The sequence below is a fragment of the Bos indicus genome, chromosome 16 (assembly GCF_029378745.1).
Source record: "Bos indicus isolate NIAB-ARS_2022 breed Sahiwal x Tharparkar chromosome 16, NIAB-ARS_B.indTharparkar_mat_pri_1.0, whole genome shotgun sequence".
In the NCBI taxonomy this organism is placed as follows: Eukaryota; Metazoa; Chordata; class Mammalia; order Artiodactyla; family Bovidae; genus Bos; species Bos indicus.
Window position 1 is genome coordinate 774,217 of NC_091775.1, and position 23,119 is coordinate 797,335.

At 48.6% G+C, this 23,119-nt stretch overlaps 1 protein-coding gene across 26 annotated transcripts in view; it reads left to right on the forward strand.

Moving 5' to 3' along the window:
• The first annotated feature begins 48 nt into the window (after positions 1-48).
• The window catches only part of PPFIA4 (PTPRF interacting protein alpha 4), a 55,521-nt gene continuing 32,450 nt past the window's right edge, over positions 49-23,119 (forward strand). For 12 of the 26 annotated variants that reach the window (XR_011560687.1, XR_011560686.1, XM_070767692.1 and 9 more), the window contains exons 1-5: positions 49-3,192; positions 21,659-21,760; positions 22,144-22,308; positions 22,656-22,730; positions 22,917-23,006. Coding sequence is in view for 24 of the 26 variants with exons in the window: in XM_070767692.1 (XP_070623793.1) it covers positions 2,848-3,192; positions 21,659-21,760; positions 22,144-22,308; positions 22,656-22,730; positions 22,917-23,006 (777 nt within the window). In the remaining 2 variants the exon portion in view is untranslated. Of the gene's footprint in view, positions 3,207-17,780; positions 18,395-18,566; positions 18,720-21,658; positions 21,761-22,143; positions 22,309-22,655; positions 22,731-22,916; positions 23,007-23,119 lie in introns of those variants that run through there. The other 14 variants (XM_070767697.1, XM_070767701.1, XM_070767706.1 and 11 more) reach the window with 6 other exon arrangements.

Below are 23,119 nucleotides of genomic sequence, written 5' to 3' on the forward strand. Positions count from 1 at the left end.
CCCACAAGGTGGGTGATACTGTTCCTATTCTGTGGCTGAAAAACGCAATCAGTGACTTACCCAAAGCTATCCTGTGCTGTGGCTTAAGTTGCTCAGTTGTGTCTGACTCTTTGCGACCCCCATGGACTGTAGCCCGCGAGGCTCCTCTGTCCATGGGGATTCTCCAGGCAAGAATACTGGAGAGGGTTGCCGTACCCTCCTCCAGGGGATCTTCCCAACCCAGGGATCAAACCCAGGTCTCCTGCATTGCAAGGAGATTCTTTACCACCTGAGCTACCAGGGAAGCCCACCAAAGCCATAATACCCAATAAATGGCAGAGCCAGGACTCGGACCCTTTGCTATGCCACACTTAAAATGGTCAGTCTCATTATTTTTATGGTAGATGTCAGCAAAGGGAAGCAGGCAAGTGAATACAGATGGAAAAAATAAAAGGATGAATAAAAAGCTGATTGTGGTAAACCTTATTCCTAATCAGCCTAAATAGTATATAAGATCCATGAAAGAATCTTATAAATATATGTTTCTAAGTAAAATGTAAAACCATTTAAGTTACTGCAGGAAGAATAGCGATTAAATTGTTAAAAAGGCATTTATTATGCTGAAGGTCCTTTAAAAAATGCATTCCCATATGGGAACCAGACTTCAGCACTCTAAGAATTTAGTGCCTCCTTTGTTGTGCTCTGCCCTGTGCTACCTATCAGAGCCTGGTCTTTTCATCCCTGCAGAAAAACTAATGTCCTCTTGGTGAGAGGACTTGCTATAGCCTGTGTACTCTGAGAAGAAGACCATGTTTTTGTTTTGTTTTTTGCTAACAAGATAACTTTGCTGTTTGTCTCCTGCCCCGCCCCCTACCCAAATCAGCTGGGGGAGGGAATGGATGTTAGCTAGATAGATATTGCCACAAGGTGGGCATTAAGACCATATTCCTTAAACATGAAAATCCCACGGGGGCAGTACAGTCCTGTGCTTGACTGCTAAATGAGTGTTGTTTTTTCCTTACCATTCTCCCTACCCCCTGCTATTTACAGAGTGTTCTTAGGAAGGATCTGCTTAATACTGGTGCTAATAGCTAACCTTACCCCACAGTGAAGTGGGTACTAAAGCTGTTCATGCAGAAAGTGAGCTAGGTCAGTGAGAAACAGAATTTGGGCATTTAAATGATAAAAACCCCAAGGACAATAAGCACCTTAGAGATTTCTACAATCAAAAATTGCCTCTGAGGCAGAAGGAGAGAAACACACAGTTCCTAGTGTCCTTATAAAATGCCATGGAGCAGAAGGGAGATGTCTAGTGAATTTTGTGTCCCCTATTTAGGAGTTACTTTTAAAAGGGGAGTGAAGTAAAATTGGCTTAATAATTGTGTCCTGACTGAACTTCCTGGTTTTTGTATCAAACTCCATGGTATGATAGATACAACATTAAACATTGCCTCAGCTTTTCTCTTAGTAAAACATTAACACTTGGTAAAGTATGTTATACTTTACCTCTGCATTGACTGAGTTGCGTTTTAGTGAAAGGATATAAAGTGTCTCAGGGATTTCCTTTTGATGGGAACCGAAACCATCTGGAGAAGAGTTGGAACTTTCTGGACTGCTTTTATAAAAACTGCTATGTACTTTCCACTTCTTTAAATATGTACCTTGAATTTGCTTGGAGGGTCAGACAAACAAAATATTCAGGTTCATTTCTTACCTCTCAAGTAAGTCAGAATTACTCAGATTTTCCTTCCTTCTACCAATGACATAGAATTAATTAAGCCAAATGGTGAATATATTGGAGGAAAGAAAAAAAATGGTTATACATGCCATTGATGTCAACTACAGCATTTGTTGCTGATATAGAACTTATGTGTTTATAAGTCTGTACACGTTCAGTTCAGTTCAGTCGCTCAGTCGTGTCCAGCTCTTTGCGACCCCATGAATCGCAGCATGCCAGGCCTCCCTGTCCATCACCAACTCCCGGAGTTCACTCAGACTCAGGTCCATCGAGTCAGTGATGCCATCCAGCCATCTCATCCTCTGTCGTCATCCCCTTCTCCTCCTGCCCCCAATCCTCCCAGCATCAGAGTCTTTTCCAATGAGTCAGCTTTTCCAATGAGGTGGCCAAAGTACTGGAGTTTCAGCTTCAGCATCATTCTCTCCAAAGAAATCCCAGGGCTGATCTCCTTCAGAATGGACTGGTTGGATCTCCTTGCAGTCCAAGGGACTCTCAAGAGTCTTCTCCAACACCACAGTTCAAAAGCATCAATTCTTCGGCGCTCAGCCTTCTTCACAGTCCAACTCTCACATCCATACATGACCACAGGAAAAACCATAGCCTTGACTAGAAGGACCTTTGTTGGCAAAGTAATGTCTCTGCTTTTGAATATGTAAAATCCTTACATTTCTAGCAGTGCTTACTGGGCAATGTAAAAGACTGAATAGATACTGTGATGAAACTTCACAAACCAGATGGGAAAGATGCATTAATTGTCACAGGGTACAGGGTACGGTGCAATTAAAAGAAAATGGTCAGATTTAACCAAAATTTGGCATGAATTTTGGCATTTAAAACTGTCTTACTATTCTGTACATACTATAGACAAACATTTCATTTTATAGTAACAGTGTTAGCACAGCCAAGCGACACAATTCACTTAAGCTTGCAGTATGGAAATTTATCTTGCTTTCAAGTTTCTCCACTTAAAAAATGGGCGCAACCAAAGGACGAATAATAAATGGGCAACAGAGTGTGAAAGGCAACAAATCATTGGCAAACAATTACAAGGCCAGTACTGAGACCAATTTAGGGAGGAGGTGGTTAGAGACAAACGTAGGTTCAAAGGGTACGTGCTGCACCTCACTGGGATGGAGGCAGGGCTCCCTTGGGCCCTAAAACATGACTGGCGTTGGGTAAAAATCTGGCTCCCCGCCACCTCACGAGATACTCTCCCGGCCGAGCCAAGATGGCGCGCAGCCCCAAGCGGCTCCACGTCACGAGGGAGGGAGCGCCGGGGCAGGGGCGTGGCCTCGAGGGGGCCGGCTAGCCCCGCCCTTGAGGTGGGGCTGGGGGCCGTCCGGAGAAGGCGAGGGCGGGGCGCTTCGGCTCGGGAAGGCTGCGGCTGCCTAGGCGCCTGCTCGGCTCGCGAGGACAAGTCCGGCGCCTCCAGGCCGGGGCGGCTTCCTGCGCAGAACCAAGCTGCCCGGCCTTCGGTGAGTGCAGGCAGGTGAGCCTCCAGAGCCCGGGGTGCGGGAGGGATTTCTGTTTTTCCCACCTCCAGCTCCCCTCACAGTTTGGGAAGGAGGTCTCAGTCTAGCGGTTCTTGGGAAACAGCACCTTTTACTCAAACGTGTCTCTCCGGTAGATACTTTTCCTGCCGCCCCTCACCAGCCTTTGCAGCGCCCTGTGCCCTTGAGGATGAGAATGAGAGGACGATGCCCGATTTGTGGGGAGTGCTTGGAGTTCGCCCTCAGCTCCATCAGCTCGGGGCGGGGAGTCTGAGTTGGCAAGTCTCCCAGGGGGAGCTGGGTGGACCGCGCCCCCGTTTCCCATGCAGAAGAGTCAGAGAAGAAGCGCCGGGGCCAGCTCCGCTGCTTTGGCACGGTCTTCGTTCTTCCAGGGGTTCTTATCCCCTCACACATTGCTCATAACAGCCGTTCTTAATATTGCTCACTCTCCATTCCTCGAACTGCCAGTCTCAGGTTGTGCCAGAGATGCCCACATTTCTGCAGTGCCAGGGGCGGTGGAGTGGAAGGAGCAGCCAATTGGAGGTCTATTGAAGGTGGGGTTCAGGATGGGAGCAACCATAAAATAGGCCTGGGTAGAGATTCCTGAGCGGGGAGAGTAGGAGTGGGGAATTGACTTTCCACTACGCAGTTGAGCTGTTTTCCAGTACAGTTTGGTTGTGAGTGGGAAAAGAGAGGTCTGATTGAAGGACTTGGAAACGTGATGTGGCTGGGTTTTTGTTTTGTTTTGAGAAGGGGGTGCCAATGTCACCTTTAAGGAGAGGTATGCTGGTAGAGGGGTAGGGGTATTGAGACTGCTGTCCTCTGGTGAGCAAGTGGTTAATGAGGCTGTCCTTAGCATGGAGATCCTCTCCTGGTGGGATCTTAAGGGACGCCTCCAGTAGCCCCTTTTGGGTTCTTCCCTCAATCTTCCCAGTTGGAACTGGCATCTAGTACTTTGTTCAACATCCAACAAATATTAATTGGGCATCTACTGTAATGCCAGACACCATGCTAGGTGCTAAGTCTTCTGAAGGCAATTTAGGGCCATGGAGCACCTGAAAGGTACACACAGCAGACACCCTGTTAACAGATCCATTCCTCCTCCCCCACCACCAGCACCAATTTTGTTACACTGCTATTGGATTATGAAAATATCTGGGTCCACATCCTTTTAAATAACTGTCCTACCTGGATTCCAACCTGTCCACTCTCTGCCACTAATAATTAGCCAGGCAGTCCCAAGGAAAGCTACCTTAAAAAAGTGTTTGAATGATTTCCTTTGGCTGTTTTCTAGGACTTTGCCCTGAGATGTGAGGAGGCTGCCTGGATTAAGAGGTACCGGGAGATGAGACAATGAATGGCACAATGGTTATTGAAGGCCAAGAATGCACTAGACACCCTCCACAATGAGAGACACCATCTCTGAAAGATAGAAGAATGGGTGTGGGATGAGGGTGGGGATGTGAAAAGGAAATCTCATCCAGTGGTATCAGGGCATGTGCTGCTGAGCTTGTCATGATGCTAGAACTGTGGCATGTATAAGGAAGGTCTTGCAGCTGGATGATAAGGAGGGATTGGATAGGCAGGGAAGGGCAGGCAGCCAGGACACTGGATCTCCTCTCTAGGTTGATTGCTGAAATCTTAGAGCTGGAAATAGTTGTCAGGGATTGCTTATGGGTCCTTTCAGAGCCACTGAGGACAGCAGGGTGAGAGCTAGGGAAGAGGGAGAGTAGTCAGCTTTGGGGGCAGTGAAGCATGGTGAAAACTCAGCAGGGCCAGGGAGGTGGAGGTCAATGGGGCTTTAGGATATGGGGGAGACAACTGAAGTCTTTCTGTGCCAGGGATACTGTACTCTGTGGCTATATGCCCTTGGATGAGTTGATATAGAAACAAGGTGTGGTTTCTAAGTGGTATGAAGTTATGTGTGGTGTGCGTGTGTGTGTGTGTGTGTGTGTGTGCTGGAGAGGAGGAGTTGGTAGGGAGCAGGGAGCTGCCTCAGAGTTTAGGTTCTGGGTAGGGAATTGGGAGAAATAGAGGAAAGGGAGTGGGGTCAGAGGGAGGGACAAATATATATTGCAGCCGTATGAAGTCACCATGTGTCCCCCTCTGGCTGCTAGCTCACTAAGTATAATTAGCTCTGGGGGACATGCGGTGCTGGCTCCCAGAAGCGTTGCACTTGAGATGGCCACCAGAGTAAAGAGTACTCAGAGGGGTGCTGATGCTGGGTGGACTCTGAGAAGGGGTCCTTCTAGAGGAATTTGCTGAACTGGGAGGGGCCTGTGGAAACTGAGAATGTCATGGGGAAATAGCATTGAGGGAAGGAGCTCTAAGCCAGCTTCGTATGAAACTCCAGGGCTGGCAGAGCCTGAGGATCTGGGCTGCTGGTTCACCACTCACACAAGAAGCATGATGGCTGCCCAGCTTGTGGCTCTGCTTTCAGAGAGCGTTGGGAGCTGTGGCCCCACCTCCCTCAAGCACCTTCTGTTCCCCCAGGTGAAGTCAGTTCTAGTCCAGAGAAGCATCTTGCATGTCAGTCAGGGGTCTAGAGGCCTTGGCTGGGGTTGTCTCCTGCCCAAAGAGCTGAGGGAGAAACCATCACTGGTGAACTCGGTCACTGCAGGTGGTGCTCAGTGCTGAAGCCCAGGATGTGCTGGAGACTGAATACTTGATTACATGCTACTCCATATGTTTTCCTTTCTTCCAAGTAGGCTGTGAATTTCTTAAGGGTTTAGATTGTATCTTATTTGCCTTTTGTATCCATAACAAAAAGTAATCTACTGCAGAATAAGAAATCTACTCATAGTAATCATTGGATTGAATTAAAGAGGTCTATCTGCAGATCCCCTGGGTTCAGTGAAGCCTTGCAACTAGATATTTTTAACCAGGAGCAGAAGATTCTCTGGGCACCCAATACAGTGGTGTTACATTAGTGGAGGAATTAGATTCTATAGTCAGTAAAGGGAAAATTCCTAAATCTCCCATAAAGCATGGTAGGTGGTTTAGGTTTATATCTCTGAATAATAATACTAATATACAGATACAGTATACATTATATAGTAATTATAAAAATGTATAATGTATACAGTGATTTAAAAGAATACTTAGTTACAAGTATAATTTTGTTGCTAAGTCTCTGATGAAAATAGCTGGTTTGCAAAGAGACCTCTGTCACTCACTTGGGCTTCCCTGGTGGCTCAGTAGTCTTTTCTGTGAAATCCCATGGACAAAGGAGCCTAGAAGGCTACAGTCCATGGGGTTGCAAAAGTATGACATGACTTAGCAGCTAAACAACAATTGCTCACTTTGCCCAGCCAGTGTAGTTTTATTTATTCTGATAAATTTATTCTCATAAATGCATGTCTGATGTGACTTCATAGCCACTGTCCTTTGATAGATAACTTTCATTTTAAAGGAGAGATAGGTTTCCATTCAGTTTAAGAAAAAACTTCCTTAAGACAATGAGGGCTTCCTCATTTAGTAGTGAGCTCTGTATTCCTGAAGGATAATCAAAGAAAGACTGACCTGTCAGGGATATTTTGGGAGGAACTCACTTCCAGCATGGGAGATTGACCTGCATGGCCTGAGAGAACCTTTCAAATAAGAACCTACAATTCCAAGTGGGGGCAGGAGTGGAGGTAGGCATGGGCACTGGATGATAGAGAGTCTTCAGTTCGGTTCAGTTCAGTCGCTCAGTTGTGTCCGACTCTTTGCGACCCCATGGACCGAAGCACACCAGGCCTCCCTGTCCATCACCAAATCCCGGAGTTACCCAAACTCATATCCACTGAGTCAGTGATGCCATCCAACCATCTCAACTTCTGTCATCCCCTCCTCCTCCTGCCTTCAGTCAGCATCAGGGTCTTTTCCAATGTGTCAGCTCTTTGCATTAGGTGGCCAAAGTATCGGAGTTTCAGCTTCAACATCAGTCCTTCCAATGAACACTCAGGACTGATCTCCTTTAGGATGGACTGGTTGGATCTCCTTGCAGTCCAAGAGACTCTCAAGAGTCTTCTCCAACACCACAGTTCAAAAGCATCAATTCTTCGGTGCTCAGCTTTCTTCACAGTCCAACTCTCACATCCATACATCCGCTGGAAAAACCATAGCCTTGACTAGACGGACCTTTGTTGGCAAAGTAGTGTCTCTGCTTTTTAATATGCTGTCTAAGTTGGTCATAACTTTCCTTCCAAGGAGCAAGTGTCTTAGTTTCATGGCTGAAGTCACTATCTGCAGTGATTTTGGAGCCCAAGAAAATAAAGTCTCTCATTATTTCCACATCTATTTGATATGAAGTGATGGGACCAGATGCCATAATCTTAGTTCTGAATGTTGAGCTTTAAGCCAACTTCTTCACTCTTCTTTCACCTTCATCAAGAGGCCCTTTAGTTCTTCCTCACTTTCTGCCATAGGGTGTTGTCATCTGCATATCTGAGGTTATTGATATTTCTCCCGGCAATCTTGATTCCAGCTTGTGCTTCATCCAGCGCAACGTTTCTCATGATGTACTCTGCATATAAGTTAAATAAGCAGGGTGACAATATACAGCCTTGACATACTCCATTTCCTATTTGGAACCAATCTGTTGTTCCATGTCCAGTTCTAACTGTTGCTTCCTGATCTGCATACAGATTTCTCAAGAGGCAAGTCAGGTGCCTGGTATTCCCATCTCTTTAAGAATTTTCCACAGTTTGTTGTGATCCACACAGTCAAAGGTTTTGACATAGTCAGTAAAGCAGAAATAGATGTTTTTCTGGAACTCTCTTGCTTTTTTGATGATCCAGTGAATGTTGGCAATTTGATCTCTGGTTCCTCTGCCTTTTCTAAAACCAGCTTGAACATCTGGAAGTTCATGGTTCATGTATTGCTGAAGCCTGGCTTGGAGAATTTTGAGCGTTACTTTACTAGCGTGTGAGATGAGTGCAATTGTGCTGTAGTTTGAGCATTCTTTGGCATTGCCTTTGTTTGGGATTGGAATGAAAACTGACCTTTTCCAGTCCTGTGGCCACTGCTGAGTTTTCCAAATTTGCTGACATATTGAGAGCAGCATTTTCACAGAATCATCTTTAAAGATTTGAAATAACTCAACTGGAATTCCATCACCTCCACTAGCTTTGTTCATAGTGATGCTTCCTAAGGCCCACTTGATATCGTATTCCAGGATGTCTGTCTCTAGGTGAGTGATCACACCATCATGATTATCTGGGTCATGAAGATCTTTTTTGTACAGTTCTTCTGTGTATTCTTGCCACCTCTTCTTAATATCTTCTGCTTCCTTTAGGTCCATACCATTTCTATCCTTTAATGAGCCCGTCTTTGCATGAAATATTCCCTTGGTATCTCTAATTTTCATGAAAAGATCTCTAGTCTTTCTCATTCTATTGTTTTTATCTATTTCTTTGCACTGATCACTGAGGAAGGCTTTCTTGTCTCTTCTTGCAATTCTTTGGAACTCTGCATTCAAATGGGTATCTTTCCTTTTCTCCTTTGCTTTTCACTTCTCTTCTTTTCACAGCTATTTGTAAGGCCTCCTCAGACAGCCATTTTGCTTTTTTGCATTTCTTTTCTATGGGGATGGTCTTGATCCCTGTCTCCTGTACAATGTCACGAACCTCTGTCCATAGTTCATCAGGCACTCTATTAGATCTAGTCCCTTAAATCTATTTCTCACTTCCACTGTATAATTGTAAGGGATTTGATTTAGGTCATATTTGGTTTGGATCATCCTGAATGGTCTAGTGGTTTTCCCTACTTTCTTCAATTTAAGTCTGAATTTGGCAATAAGGAGTTCATGATCTGAGCCACAGTCAGCTCCCGGTCTTGTTTTTGCTGACTTCATCTTTGGCTTCAAAGAATATAATCAGTCTGATTTCAGTGTTGGCCATCTGGTGATGTCCATGTGTAGAGTCTTCTCTTGTGTTGTTAGAAGAGGGTGTTTGCTATGACCAGCGCGTTCTCTTGGCAAAACTCTATTAGCCTTTGCCCTGCTTCATTCTATACTCCAAGGCCAAATATGCCTGTTACTCCAGGTGTTTCTTGACTTCCTACTTTTGCATTCCAGTCCCCTGTAATGAAAAGGACATCTTTTCGGGGTGTTAGTTTTAAAAGGTCTTGTAGGTCTTCATAGAACCATTCGACTTCAGCTCTTTCAGCCTTACTGGTTGGGGCATAGACTTGGATTACCATGATATTGAATGGTTTGCCTTGGAAATGAACAGAGATCATTCTGTCGTTTTTGAGATTGCATCCAAGTACTGCTTTTTGGACTCTTCTGTTGACTATGATGGCTACTCCATTTCTTCTAAGGGAGTCTTGCCCACAGTAGTAGATATAATGATCATCTGAGTTAAATTCAGCCATTCCAGTCCATTTTAGTTCTTTGATTCCTAAAATGTCAACATCCACTCTTGCCATCTCCTGTTTGACCACTTCCAATTTGCTTTGATTCGTGGACCTAGCATTCCAGGTTCCTATGCAATGTTGCTCTTTATAGCATTGGACCTTGCTTCTATCACCAGTCACATCCACAACTGGGTATTGTTTTTGCTTTGGCTCTATCCCTTCATTCTTTCTGGAGTTATTTCACCACTGATCTCCAGTAGCATATTGGGCACCTACCGACCTGGGGAGTTCTTCTTTCAGTATTCTATCATTTTGCCTTTTCATACTGTTCATGGGGTTCTTAAGGCAAGAATCCTGAAGTGGTTTGCAATTCCCTTCTCCAGCGGACCGCATTTTGTCAGAACTCTCCACCATGACCTGCCTGTCTTGGGTGGCCCTATATGGCATGGTTTAGTTTCAGTGAGTTAGACAAGGATGTGGTCCATGTGATTAGATTGGCTAGTTGTCTGTGGTTGTGGTTTCAGTCTGTCTGCCCTCTGATGCCCTCTCTCAGTGTCTACCATCTTACTGGGGTTTCTCATACCTCAGACGTGGGGTATCACCTCTCAGCCGTTTCCCACTCCACCACCACGCAGCCTCGCTCACCACTCTGTGGAAGAGGATTTTCCTATGTTTGGCTTCGAGGATAGCTGCTAAGAGGAAGGTCAGACAAGGAGTCTGGCCTGGGCTCTTCCTTCAGGAGTGAGCATTCTGGAAGACTTAGTGGGTGACTGCTGCCATATCTGATGCCCTGGGCTTGGGAGGCTAGGCAGTGAAGCTCTGATGGTTCGTGGTAAGTAGAAAGATGGGCTGAGCCTAGTTCCTTGCCTTGAACTCACACTAGGCCAGTTGTGGAGTACCCTAAAATTTTGGTCCTTGTTTGGGGCAGAGCACACGAACAAGTACAATTTTTATTCCTTCATTATTATTCTCATCCTTCCCTCCTTTCCCTCTCATACATTCTCACTGAAGTTCAACACCACATATATACTTATACTCTCTCATGATCAGCGATATGCTTTCACGATCATGCACGCATGCAAAACTCTCACGGCAGCTGTATGCTCTTATGAACATACATACTTTCATGACTCCCAGATGCATTCTCATGATTGCACACACATGTATTTTCATGACCAGTCATGAGCCCTGACATATACTCATGATCACACACATCCACACAGTCTCACCATTTTACATGCCCACTCATCTTCTCTCATACACATGAACTCAGGACCCCATTCTCACGACCATACTCATATACACACACATACACACAAGCACATATCTCTTTCAGTATTATACATGGACACCACAAATTCTCATGACTACACTTACACACTCTGTTGTGTGAATACACATGCCTCCCCCCACCATATTCTATTTTGTATCTGCACATACCCCCAACCCCACACACACTTTCGTGACCACCTGCAATGCATACTTTTTATTGTGCCTACATTTCTCTGGGCAGTTCTGTGTGCTCTGGATCTTTCACACCCCAGCATCTGACAGTACTCCCTTCTGATGTTCCTTGTTACCCCTGGACAGTTGTTTTCTGCTATGTGGTAGCTCCCTACTTCTTTACTGACTGAGCCACCAGGGTGGACTGAGGACATATATGCGTTAATCAGTGGCTCTGATTAGCAGAAGATGGTTGGGGTTGCTGTACTTATGATGTAAATTCAGCCGAAGCCAGGTGCTATGTTCAGTGGTGCAGCCTATCTTAACTTTTGTAAATAAATTATCTCTATTAGACATTTGGGGTTTCCCTGGTGACCCAGTCGGTAAAGAATCCAACTGCAGTGCAAAGAATTGAATGCCAGTTCAATCCCTGGGTCAGGAAGATCCGCTGGAGAAGAAAATGGCAACCCACTCTAGTATTCTTGCATGGGAAATCCCATGGACAGAGAAGTGTGGTGGGCTATTGTCCTTGGGGTCGCAAAGAGTCAGACATGATTGAGCAACTAAAGCACCACCGTTAGACGTTTAGGGTGCGGCCCCCAGTGTGTCCTGTGTAGCCTTCCCAGGTCCTGTTCTATTGCACTGATGTGCTGCCTCTTTGAGAGAATGTGTGTTTTAGCAGAGGTCTCTGTAGACAATACTTACCAGAGATCTTCTAACCTCTCGTTAGACTCGGAACCCTTTGATACAAATGAAACCTTAATCCGAAATCCAGTAAAATTCACAGATTTGGAGTTGATGAGATTAAAAAAAGAAAAGAGAGTTCAGAGCCCTTTGCATTTGTCTTACCTCTTTCCTCTTTTTTTTTTTTTTTTTTTTTTCATGCCAGGCTGCCCTGAAGATACTCTATGAAAAAGCCCAGTTTGCAAACACCTGGCTTAATTTAAATGGATAGCTGTGGTGGCTGTAACTGTGGTTACTTTAGAAGTTTGGAGATGTACAGAGACCTGCAGGCCTCCTTTCCGCCCCAGCCTCTGCCGTTAGTCCCCCCTGGGTGGTGACAGTGAGAGTGACCAAGTGGTTCGACATGCCTGGGGCAGTGGCATTTTATATCTGACTCCTGGTGCCTGAATTCACTGTCCTGATTTGGACAGCAAGTTCTTTGCTTACCCAAATGATAGGCCATGTCTTAGTAAGAGGTGGCTTATAATTCATTCCTGTGGAGCAGCTGGAGAGATGGGCTTCACAGGTATGGGCCCAGGGGAACCTGTCAGATAGAGCAGCCTCTTCCTGTGTCAGCTGACTATGCCAGCATTCAGAAGTTGAGTGTCTTAAGCTGGCAGTCAGTGCTAACCTGTGCTTGAGTAGCATTTTATACTTCTCAGAACAGTTTCATGTCTCTTAACTCCTTAGACCCTCATGACAACCTGTGAGATCACTAGATCATGTTACATGTTATGACTTTTATTTCCCAGATTTGGGAACCTGAAGCTCAGAGAGAGGAAGTCTCATTGCTGGCCCTTTAGAGACCCAGAGAACTGGATGCTTTTGAAGGGATTTGTGGCCAGCAGTGAGAAAGTATCAATAAAGCTTTTCCAAAAGTTTTTTCCTCTGGGAACGCTTCCTCTAGCTAATACAGATTTTTAGTTTTCTTACTGTATTTGGAGCGGGCTCAGCCTCAAGATGCTTCAGGAGCCTGAAATGCTAGGAATTAATACTTACTGCGTGTTTGATGGACACTGATGTCAGCACTTTGTGTATGTTATTGAACTCTAGTAATTCTCACATCTGCTATCTGAAGTGAATATTATTATCATCCCCATTTCACAGATGGAGAACCAAGGCTCAGAGAGATTAGGTATCTTTCCAGAGTCACATGAGTGGTTAGTGGAGGAGCCAGTCCATCAACTTGCTCCAGAGTCTGCCTTTTAAGGCAGGAATGGCCCCCATCTTGCTGTAAAGAAGTTTTAATTTTTTAGAGGGCAAGATAAGTTTTTTCTATTTTGAACTCCCCTTCTTTAAAGTGGGTCAGGGATGGACTTCCTAGAATGACTCTGTCACATGTATCCACTCAACTCTGTGTATGTCAGGCCCATGGTAAGTGTTGGAGAGTCCAAAGATAATTAGGTCATGGTTCTCACTCAAGAGTCTTCAGTTGAGTTGGTGTGCCACAAATAGAAGAAAAAGCTGTTCTGGGTCAGTAGAAGGGGCAATCTTATGTGTGGAGGGAATCAGAAAGGTTCCGTGGGGGAAGTGGTGCTTAAGAAGAGCTTAAGGGTGATCAGAAGTTCCTTAGACTAATATGGAAAGGAGACTAAGGCAGGCTGGATAAGGTGCTAGAAGCTCGTGAACAATAGGTGGATTCTGGGAGCTTGATGGTGAGCAGAGACAAGGAGTAGCAGGGAAAGGGGGCTTGGTGGGGCTTTGGAGAGGGGGCTGAGTGGGGGCAAGTCTTCTTGGGGTTTTGAGCTGGATCAGAAGAGGAACAAGGGGAGAGGATTGACTTCTGCATGAGAGGGAAAGAGAGGTGGGGAGCTGGACTACGTTCCACTGAGAGGATGGTGTCTGAAAGCCCCAGAGGGAGGAAGCTGAGGGCTCAGAAGAATGTCTGCTTTTGTAGTTCCTGTAGGAATAGGGAATATGGAGTGGTGCGGGAAACTCAGGCAGTCTCCTTACAGCTCAGTATAGAGCCAGCCAGAGGTAGGGGGAGAGGTTTGCTTAGGTGGTGGGTGAGGCTCTGTAGACAGGTCACTTCCAGTGGGGACGTGGCTGCCTCGTGACCATGGTACCCGCTGTGCAGAGGCCTTCGCTCGGGCTAGAGGAGGGTTGGTGGAGGAGGGCTGAGGCAAGCGAACCCTTAGGCTGCCGTCTCCTGGATAAGGGTGAAAGGGGCTGGGGCCCAAGTGCCTTGGCTTCTTGGAAGAAACAGGATGCCTGAAGGAGTCGTGTCCACTCCCCTCTCCTCCATCCTCTACTCCTCTTTGGAGTCAGACAGACTGGAATTGAATCCTAGCTCTTTTTATTACTAGCCACATAGACTTGATTGCATGACTTGTCTCAATTCTCAAATCTGTGAAATGAGAAGAATTGTGTCTTCTTTGCAAGGAACTGGAGAATTAAAGTTACTATGTGTCAACTGATGCCACAATGTCTAGCACATGGTAAATTCTGAATAAATCATAGCTGCTTTCATAATTGTTACTGTTTTCCTAGATGACTCTCCCCCATTTCCTCAGGTCTTCACTCTTCCTCCAATTGGGTGGTATCTGACCTTCCTTTTTTAGCTCTTTACTCTGAGGTAAAGGGGCTCTCACCTTGAAGCTCCCCTTTTGCCTGGCTCTTGGCCCACTTACACTTGGGCACAGCTCCTGGAAGCTTTGCCCTGGCCCTTGGGTCTCTATGGAAGCCAATAGCTTTGTCCTTGCTGAGCTGTCTCACCATGGTGGGGCCTGCCATCTGGTAGGGCGGTGGGAAGCCAGTCTGTGTATGTGTGTGTGGTCACCCAGAGCATCACATCCAAGCGCCCATCCCTCCTGTTTGTTAGGAAAAGATGGGGGTGATTATTAGGGAGCCAGAGAGGTTTCAGAGTCTGCCTCTCCTGTATTCATAAGCTCAGAGGCCTGGTTTTCATCTGACCCTCCCTCTTCACACACACACATCAGCTTGGTTGGGGGCACTCCTCTGTTGTGTCACAGCCTGCCAACACTCCTCACCGCCACAGCTCCTCATATATGTCTGCTTTAGGGGCTGGTAGCTTTTGATCTGTGAGTGTTACTTAGAAATTGTGCAGGAGTTGAGGCTTCTGCTAGGTTGAGATGATAACTGCACTATTTAAAGGTGGCGATGGAACCAGAAAGAGCCAGTTGTCCTGATAGGGCTGTTCTCGAGCCCCCGTCTGCTCACCACACTAGTGAAGTTTGTGGGGGCAGCCGTAGGAAGTCCTGGACAGTCATCTCAGAGGCATCCACCTGCCATGCACCTCTGGGCGCATCTTCAGCCTGCTCTGTGGGATGCCATTTCACTAGGGGGAGTGGAGTGGCTACCTGGCTCTTGGATTGGAAGGAGCCTGGGGAAGCGATGATGGTACCAAAGTCAGCTTCTCAGTTGCCAGGATGACTGGGAGGATTTCGGTAGGCCAAATCAGACCAAATGTCCAGCACGTCACTGTGGGCAGCCTGAGATCCTATGTTCCCTTCCTGAGAACTTCTCAACCCCTTTCCTAGAAGGAACCATTAAAAACTCCACCCACAGGCCCACCTTTGCCCACTACTAACATAATTCAAATTCCCCTACAATCATGGGATGCTTTCTGCTTTCCCAGGCTCTTTATCTATTGTGTCATCCCCCTGAGATGGACTGAATAAGGGTCGTGGTTCTGTCTTACAGCAGAGGTCTCAGTAAGTCAAGACAAACCCAGGATCACTCAGCTAGTCTGTGACAGAACTGCGGCTCAGGGCTCCAGAGTCCTAGCTCTGGGCTCCTTCCTGTGCGTTATGCTGTGGGCTGCCTGAGCTCTGCTGGACTCAGTCCCTGTGCTCCTGAGCACAGTGCTCTTTTCCAAAGCACAGCCTTTGCCACAGGGGCCCCTTCCCCAGACTGACCTTCTCTTTGGCTTCACACTTCTTCTTCGGGTGGGGGCAGGAGAGTGGGAAGAGATGGGGCTTGGCTGTTGATGAGCTTAGAGAGATATGGTGGGGCCACTAACCACTAGACGCTCAGCCGTGTCCGACTCTTTGTGACCCCATGGACTATAGCCTACCAGGCTTCTCAGTCCATGGGATTTTCCAGGCAAGAGTACTGGAGTGCGTTGCCATTTCCTTCTCCAGGGGATCTTCCCAACCCAGGGATCGAACCCAGGTCTCCTGCATTATACACAGACGCTTTACCCTCTGAGCCACCAGGGAAGCCAGTGGCCTTTAAATCTCAGAGTGGAGTGTTTCAGGTGAGGAGGGTGAGTGAGTCCGAGCAATTGCTGTCATTAGCATTAGTGAGACCACTGCTCTGGCAGGACTGGGGCAGTAGCTCCTCCTGTCTGCTCTGCTCCCAGCTACTCTGTGGAGCAGGGATATTGGGGTAACGTAGGGTGCAGACCAGGGTGCTACTTTTCACCTCGTGGGATCCCACCTTTTACAGTGGCTATCCAGTTTGGAGAAGGGCTCCCTGGGTCAGATTTTGTTTCCATTTTCTGTGTCTGGGAACGTGTATGTCCTAAGGCTCCAAATCCTTTGTCTGCCAGTGTACATACATATGTGGGCATCTGTGTGCATATATGGGCACACCCACATGCTGCCTGAACTATTGGGTCCTCTGGGAATGGCCGTGGCTGTGGACTTGGGAGTTCTCTAGTTAGTGCCCTGACTTTTGTCTCATCCGGGCCCATGTTTCTCCCCTGCATCACTTTTTCTGTCCCCCATTCCTGGGGGCTGGGGAGGGTGAGGGTGAATTCAGGTAGAGGCTTGGCCCTTTTTTGGTTCTCCTGCTAGGTTCAGCCCTGCCACAGGGTGTCTGACTTCCTGTGTCTGCCTTTTCACTTCACACTGGGTCCAGATGCTGCCTGTCCTCTCCCTGACTCTCCCAGTCTGCCACCAGAGGGGTAGACAAGAAGCTGTCTCTGAGTTTCCCAGATGTAGAAGGGGTAAGGAAGGAAGGAAAGCACCATTTATGAGGTTTCTCTGAGTCCTTATCACCGCGCTGGCTGTTTCACATCCCATCTGTCCTAGAACAGGAGCTTTGAAGACAGCTTCCTCTGAAAACTGATTAGGTGGTAGCCTTCCAGCAGTGAGCAGGGATACCAAAAGCTGATGGCAGGTGGAGATCCCCAGCTGTTGGCCGCCTTCCTCAGTTCCCTTTCCTTTGCTCTGACCGCTGGCCATCCCTGTGCAAAACTCAAGGTGTTCCTGCCAGGCTGTGCACGTGTTAACCACCCTAGCTGGTGGCTTCTGACAGTGCTAGCATTGGTCAATGACTTGGAGGGAAAAGATTCCCAGACATGAGCAGAAGCCCCCCTTGGAAGCCCTGCCCTAGGAGGGTAACCCTCCCCACTCCCCGTCACCGATCCTTCACTTCATTCAGTCCCTGCTCCAGCCCATAGGAGGCAGTTCATGAGTTCAGAGTGGAAGCCTGCTGTCTGCCAGGGTTCAGGAGTAGGGGATGACTTGATCCAGAGACTTCCCTGAATGATGGGCATGGAGCAGATCAGGGTTCTCTGCCTGCCCCAGTGTCCAGCCTGGGCCTTGCCAGGTAGCCATGTTGTACCAGGGGTCAGGGTAAAAGCTACTCTGTCCCTGTTTCCTGTGACCCCAGCAGTCTATTCTGTATGGGACTCATATCCACTAAGAACTCTTTAACCCCTTCTGTACTCACCCTGGCCTGAATGTGGAGAAGAAACCTATGGTGGGGTAGGGACCCTGTTTCTCCCCCTCCCACTTGCACCGCCCCACTTGGGAGGACTCTGGCGGCTTTCTGGCTGCTCCCTTGCCACTTACTGAATCATTTCTATATTTGGCCAGCAAGCCATGTGGGTCGGGGAGCCACTCCACTGCGGCTGCCCTTCTGACAGCTGGGGGTGGAGAAAGCTGGCAGCAGAAGCTGCAGCAGCAGGCATGTGCATTTCTAGGGAGAACTAAGGAAGGCACCATCTGAGTGAGAAAACCCGGAGGAGGGGCCTGCCCAGCTCCTCCCCCACGCCCCCACATTCTGCTCCAGGTTCCTGCGTTCTCTGCCCTCACCCATGCCTCCTCCTCTGCCCTTCTCTGCTCAGCTGCTTCTCACAGTAGTCTCTTCTCCAACAGACCACGGCCCTCCAGAAACGATGGTTGTCAGTGGACCCAGCTGGGACTCTGCCAGGCTGCAGTGCTCAGTCTAAGAGAAGGGTCCTCTCTGAGCCCTACTTGCTCCGCCTGTCATGGCCACACTCGGCTGCTTCCTCCTTGTCTGGGGACACAGGGTACCCAGCCCCAGCCCAGAGAGCTTAAACCAGGCCCTCTCACTCCGTTTCACAGGGGCACTCTGGGCACCAGGCCCCTTTCAGACTGAGACCAACTGATGCCATGGAGAAGCCCCTGCCCACCTCTTCACTCACCTGGTACTGCCCACTGTGAGACCTTTTCACTGAGACCCCCGGAGGTGCCAACCCTGTGAGCCACTCCCCTGTCCCCTGCCCACCCCCACCATGTGTGAAGTGATGCCCACAATCAACGAGGGAGACCCCCTGGGGCCTCCCCATGGAGCCGATGCTGACGCCAACTTTGAGCAGCTGATGGTGAACATGCTGGATGAGCGGGAGAAGTTGCTAGAGTCCCTTCGGGAGAGTCAGGAGACTTTGCTGGCGACACAGAGCCGGCTCCAGGATGCCCTGCATGAGCGAGACCAGCTCCAGCGCCACCTTAACTCTGCCCTCCCCCAGGTAAGGCCTGCCCGTCAGCATCTCTCTCCTCCCCTTCCCCTCACCCAGCCCAGCAGAGCCACACCTTCTGAGCCCTCAGCTCTGCATCTGTGAGCATCTCAACAGATGGAACTCACAGAGCATTTCCTCTCCTTTGCCTTGTTTCATAAAACCTTTCCCTGTTTCTCCCAAGCGCCTCAGGCTGAAACTGGCTTCACCTGGAGAAAAGGATGGCCTTTGATGCAGGAAAGCCCCGCCTTAGTGGCCAGCTGCAGTGAGCCCAGGCAGCCAGCAGGTGGCAGCCGGTACTGGGCAGGACGCTTCCCCTTGGCTGCTCTTCACCAGGGTCTGTTCTTGGAAGTGGTGGGTGGGAACCACAGAGAGCGAAGATGGGAGCAGCTTTAGAGACAATCTAGTTCATCTCTCTTTGCATGGATGAGAGAAACAAGAGGCATCCCATGGACAATTATAGACAGAATTGTGACACCTCTCTTATTCTCCTCCGTCAACACAACTAGTAGCGATTATAGTCACCCTTTATGGCATCTTCTGTATGCTGAGCACTTTGCATGGGGTTTCCCTAACAGAATTCTCACAACTGTGAATTTGGTGCTATTATCACCATCACCTCTATTATACAAAGGATGAAATTCAACCTTGAGGAGACTGGTGAATTGCTTCTGACCGCCCTGCCGGTAGAGGAGCTGCCGGGGTGGAGGAGGAGGCAGCCCTGAGGAGCTGGAGTGCTCCTCTGCCCCTTGCATGTGGGGAGAAGGGCCAGAGCGGGCAAGGTTCCTGCCCAGGCTTCAGAAGTGTCCGCAGGGCAGAGTATTATGATGCTTTCTAGATGAGAATATGGAGCCCTGGTGAGGAACTGGGGTGAGAGATGGGCCCATCCTACGCCCACTGTGTTTGGAGCCCTGAGCAAGCCCTGGGATGAAGGAACCACCTGCCTCTAGGGAGCTCATACACTAAAAAGGAAATAGACAAGAACCCAAACGACAGGAAGAGTGTGGAGGAATAGAAGAGGGGCTCCAGAGGACTGTTAAAATCATATCAATGAGTAAAATAGGGGCCAGATCATTGATCCTCATGGCAGCCCTTGAGGGACGACTGTATCTTTCGGATTAGACGTTTAAAGAGGTTCGGCATTTTGCCCAAGATCACAAATGGGCAGAGCTGAGAATTGATCTTAATTCTGCTCTGGGAGCTTCACAAAGGCAGGGATTATGTCTATCTTGTTACTGTGTCTCCAGTGACCAACCAGGAGCTGGTACATGGTCAGCACTCCCAGAATTTTGTTCCAGTTTTCAGTGGAAGGAAAAAGCCTTCCACTAGGAAGACCCCAAGGAAGTGTGTCCTTTGCGACGGACTTTGAAAAATCAGGTGTTGGCAGAGGATTGGGAGGGAGGGAGAGGGAGCCCACTGAGCAAAGGTGTGGACTTTACTAGTGATTGAGAACAGCAGGTTACTCAGGTTAACTGGGTCTTAGGGTGTTTGGAAAGGAACTGTGAGAGAGAAGCTGGAACCAGCATAAGAAGTTGGTATTTAATGGTGAAGACAACATTGCTTTGGGAGATTACCCTGGCAACAGTGTGTCAGATGGTAAGAGCTGGGGAGGGAAGTAGGAGGCACACTGCGGTGGGAAGACTAGGCAGTGACTGAGCCTGGATAAAGTAGGAGAGCTGATAGTGCCAAGTTAGGGGCTGGGGGCATGCCGTTAAGTGTTCAGGTGTGTGTGTGTGTGGGAGAATGTGTGCATGCACACGTGTGTGAGCTGGATAGCGAAGCTGCATGAGGCCAGGCCTGGCCTCCGGGATGGGAGCTGCTTGACTGCTGTTGCCGTGGCTTTGAGAGAAAGGCAGGAATCATGAGCAGGGTCCGCGTCCGAGGCTTCTTAGGCTCTGGCATCTCTCTGTGTCCCTTGTCTCTTCCCTGTGTCTCTTGTCCCCTTGGCCTGATATGGAATGATGAAAGGTGATTGCTTTGAATTTCTTCCTTCAGTAGTGATTCTGTGCTGTGTGAGAGAGACTGCAGGTTGGGATGGGACTGTAGCCACTATTCAGTCACTCCCAGACCCTGAGCATCCACAGAGTTTGGACCCCTTAACTAAACACCTTTCTGGAATTAGTTGATGTCTAAGTATAAACAGATATGATAGGCCTGGGTCTTTGGGGCCAGCCTCTCACCCTCTGTTCTTGGCCTCATGGAGGAGAGTGGGCTGGAAATGTCTCTCAGAGTGTCTGGGCCTATCATTGTGGGAAAAGACCCCTCAAAGGGATACTTTATACATGGGCATTCGGCAAAGCCAGGACAAATGCCCTGGCATCAGGCCCCAGGATGGCGTGAGCTGGGATCCTAGAAGCCAGAGCTGAAGCCACATGGCTGATTCAGCAGATCTGTACACTCTTGTTTCTATGCAGGGTGGCCCTTCAGTCATCTCATTTTTTTTTTGCTACCTGAAACTTGCAAAACTCTGGGAAGGGAGTAGAAAAGAGCTCTCCAGAACACTCACTTCAAAGCCCCCTTCTCTTCCTTCTTTAATATCCATCAATCTCTGTTTGGACCTTACTAACAGCAAACCAGAAGTGAAACTCACCTCCACCCGCTTCTACAGGGAAATGTCACTGGATTGTTGGAGAAACAAATGCAAAATGGGAGGGGGGAGCATAATCAGATTATATTGGTGGCTGCAGGAGGAAGGAATCACAGAGCACACTTGGTGACTTTCTCACTGTCATATCCAACTGTGTTCCCTTGCATGTACGTGGAATGCTTCTCCCCTCTGGAGAAACATATGCTAATAGTATGGATGGGTAGGGCTTCCCTGTGGTCAGCTGGTGAAGAATTCACTGGCAATGCAGGAGACCCCAGTTCGATTCCTGGGTCAGGAAGATGCCCTGGAGAAGGGCTAGGCTACCCACTCTAGTATTCTTGGGCTTCCCTGGTGGCTCAGGCAGGAAAGAATCCACCTGCAATGTGGGAGACCTGGTTTTGATCCCTGGTTTGGGAAGATCCCCTGGAGGAGGGCGTGGCAACCCTCTCCAGTTTTCCTGCCTGGAAAATCCCCATAGACAGAGGAGCCTGGCGGGCTACAGTCCATGGGGTCGCAGAGTCAAACACAACTGAGAGACTAAGCACATGTAGATGGGTAGGGATTTTTCTGGGGACAGTTGGTGGAAGTAAGGGACAAGTGACAGGATCCCACCACTCACGGACTTGGGCATGCAGGATACTGTGTAAGTGGTGGATCCTTAAGCACTGAGGGGCCTTGGGGATTTACAGGAATTTACCACCTTAACCCGGGAGCTGAGTATGTGTCGAGAGCAGCTTCTAGAGAGGGAGGAAGAGATATCAGAGCTGAAAGCAGAGCGGAATAACACGAGGGTAAGTGGGGTGACCTGGTGTGTGTTTGTGCTTTGGGGGGTGGGGAGTATGACCGAGGGAGCAGGCATGGCCAGCACATCCAGCCCCATCCTCACCTCCTCTTGCCTTGTCTTCTGGGATGATAGTCAGTGTGTTCAACCATCAGTCCTAGGTGTTTCACCTCTAGCTGGGGGATCATGGGAAAGTCAGGGTCTTGAGAGAGAGGCTGGGACAGGTCTGAAGTTGGGGCAGTGCCCATTCACCCACATGGGAGTGTCTCCGCATTCCAACAGTGGTACACACGGCAGGACTCGGGCTTGCTGGGTGTTTGTGTGGACCGTGCTTATAGCCCCTGAGGCGTAGGCTCACAGTCCTTCCTTGCACCCTCGCCTTCTCTCTGCCAGTTGCTTCTGGAACATCTGGAGTGCCTGGTGTCCCGCCATGAGCGGTCACTGAGGATGACTGTGGTGAAGCGTCAAGCTCAGTCACCATCAGGAGTTTCCAGTGAGGTGGAGGTGCTGAAGGCTCTCAAGTCACTGTTTGAGCACCACAAGGCCCTGGATGAGAAGGTACCTAGGCTAGCCGACAGCCTGCATCCACCCCCAGTGCAACCATGGATACAATACAATACAGTCCAGTCCACCCCCAGTCTCTTCCCTGGAGCCTCCATGCATCCCTTCTCTGAGATTTGTGTATCCTCTGTTTAGGGAAAACTGCCTTCTAGCTTCCTAACTGGCTTACTCCTACCGTTAGTCCAATTTCCAGGTCCTTCTATTAGGTGCCGTCTCAGAAATTTGCCTTTTGGTAGGTCTTTCTATTTGCCTCATGCTCAGTGATGATAGACCAAGCCCAGGCTTCTCCAGCTCAAGTCCAGAGGATCCCTGTTTCTTTCTCCATCTCCCCTTTCCTTGGGCAGGTGCGAGAGCGGCTCCGGGCGGCCCTCGAGAGAGTGACCACTTTGGAGGAACAGCTGGCGTGTGCCCACCAGCAGGTAAGCTACTTTCCCTCTTTTCATCTGGAAGCCATGGCTGGGTTACACCTGTTCCCAACTCTGGTCCTCATCAGACTTTTCCCTCCTGTCTTAGCTGGAGATTGTTAGCTAACATGAGGCATCTCTCTCTGGGAGGTGGGGGATTTGGAAGGTCTAAAAGGTTCTCTTCTCTTTGACTCCCTGAAGGTGTCTTCCCTACAGCAGGGGTCAGGGGTTCGGGATGGAGTGGCCGAAGAGGAGGGGACTGTGGAGCTGGGACCAAAAGGCCTGTGGAAGGTGGGTCACGGGGAGCTGCACAGAGGGGGCATGTCTTACCCCAGATGGGGTGTGGGCCCTGCCCAGCTTTCATGCAGTAGAGCGACTGCTTGAATTAAATTTGGAGCTTTCTC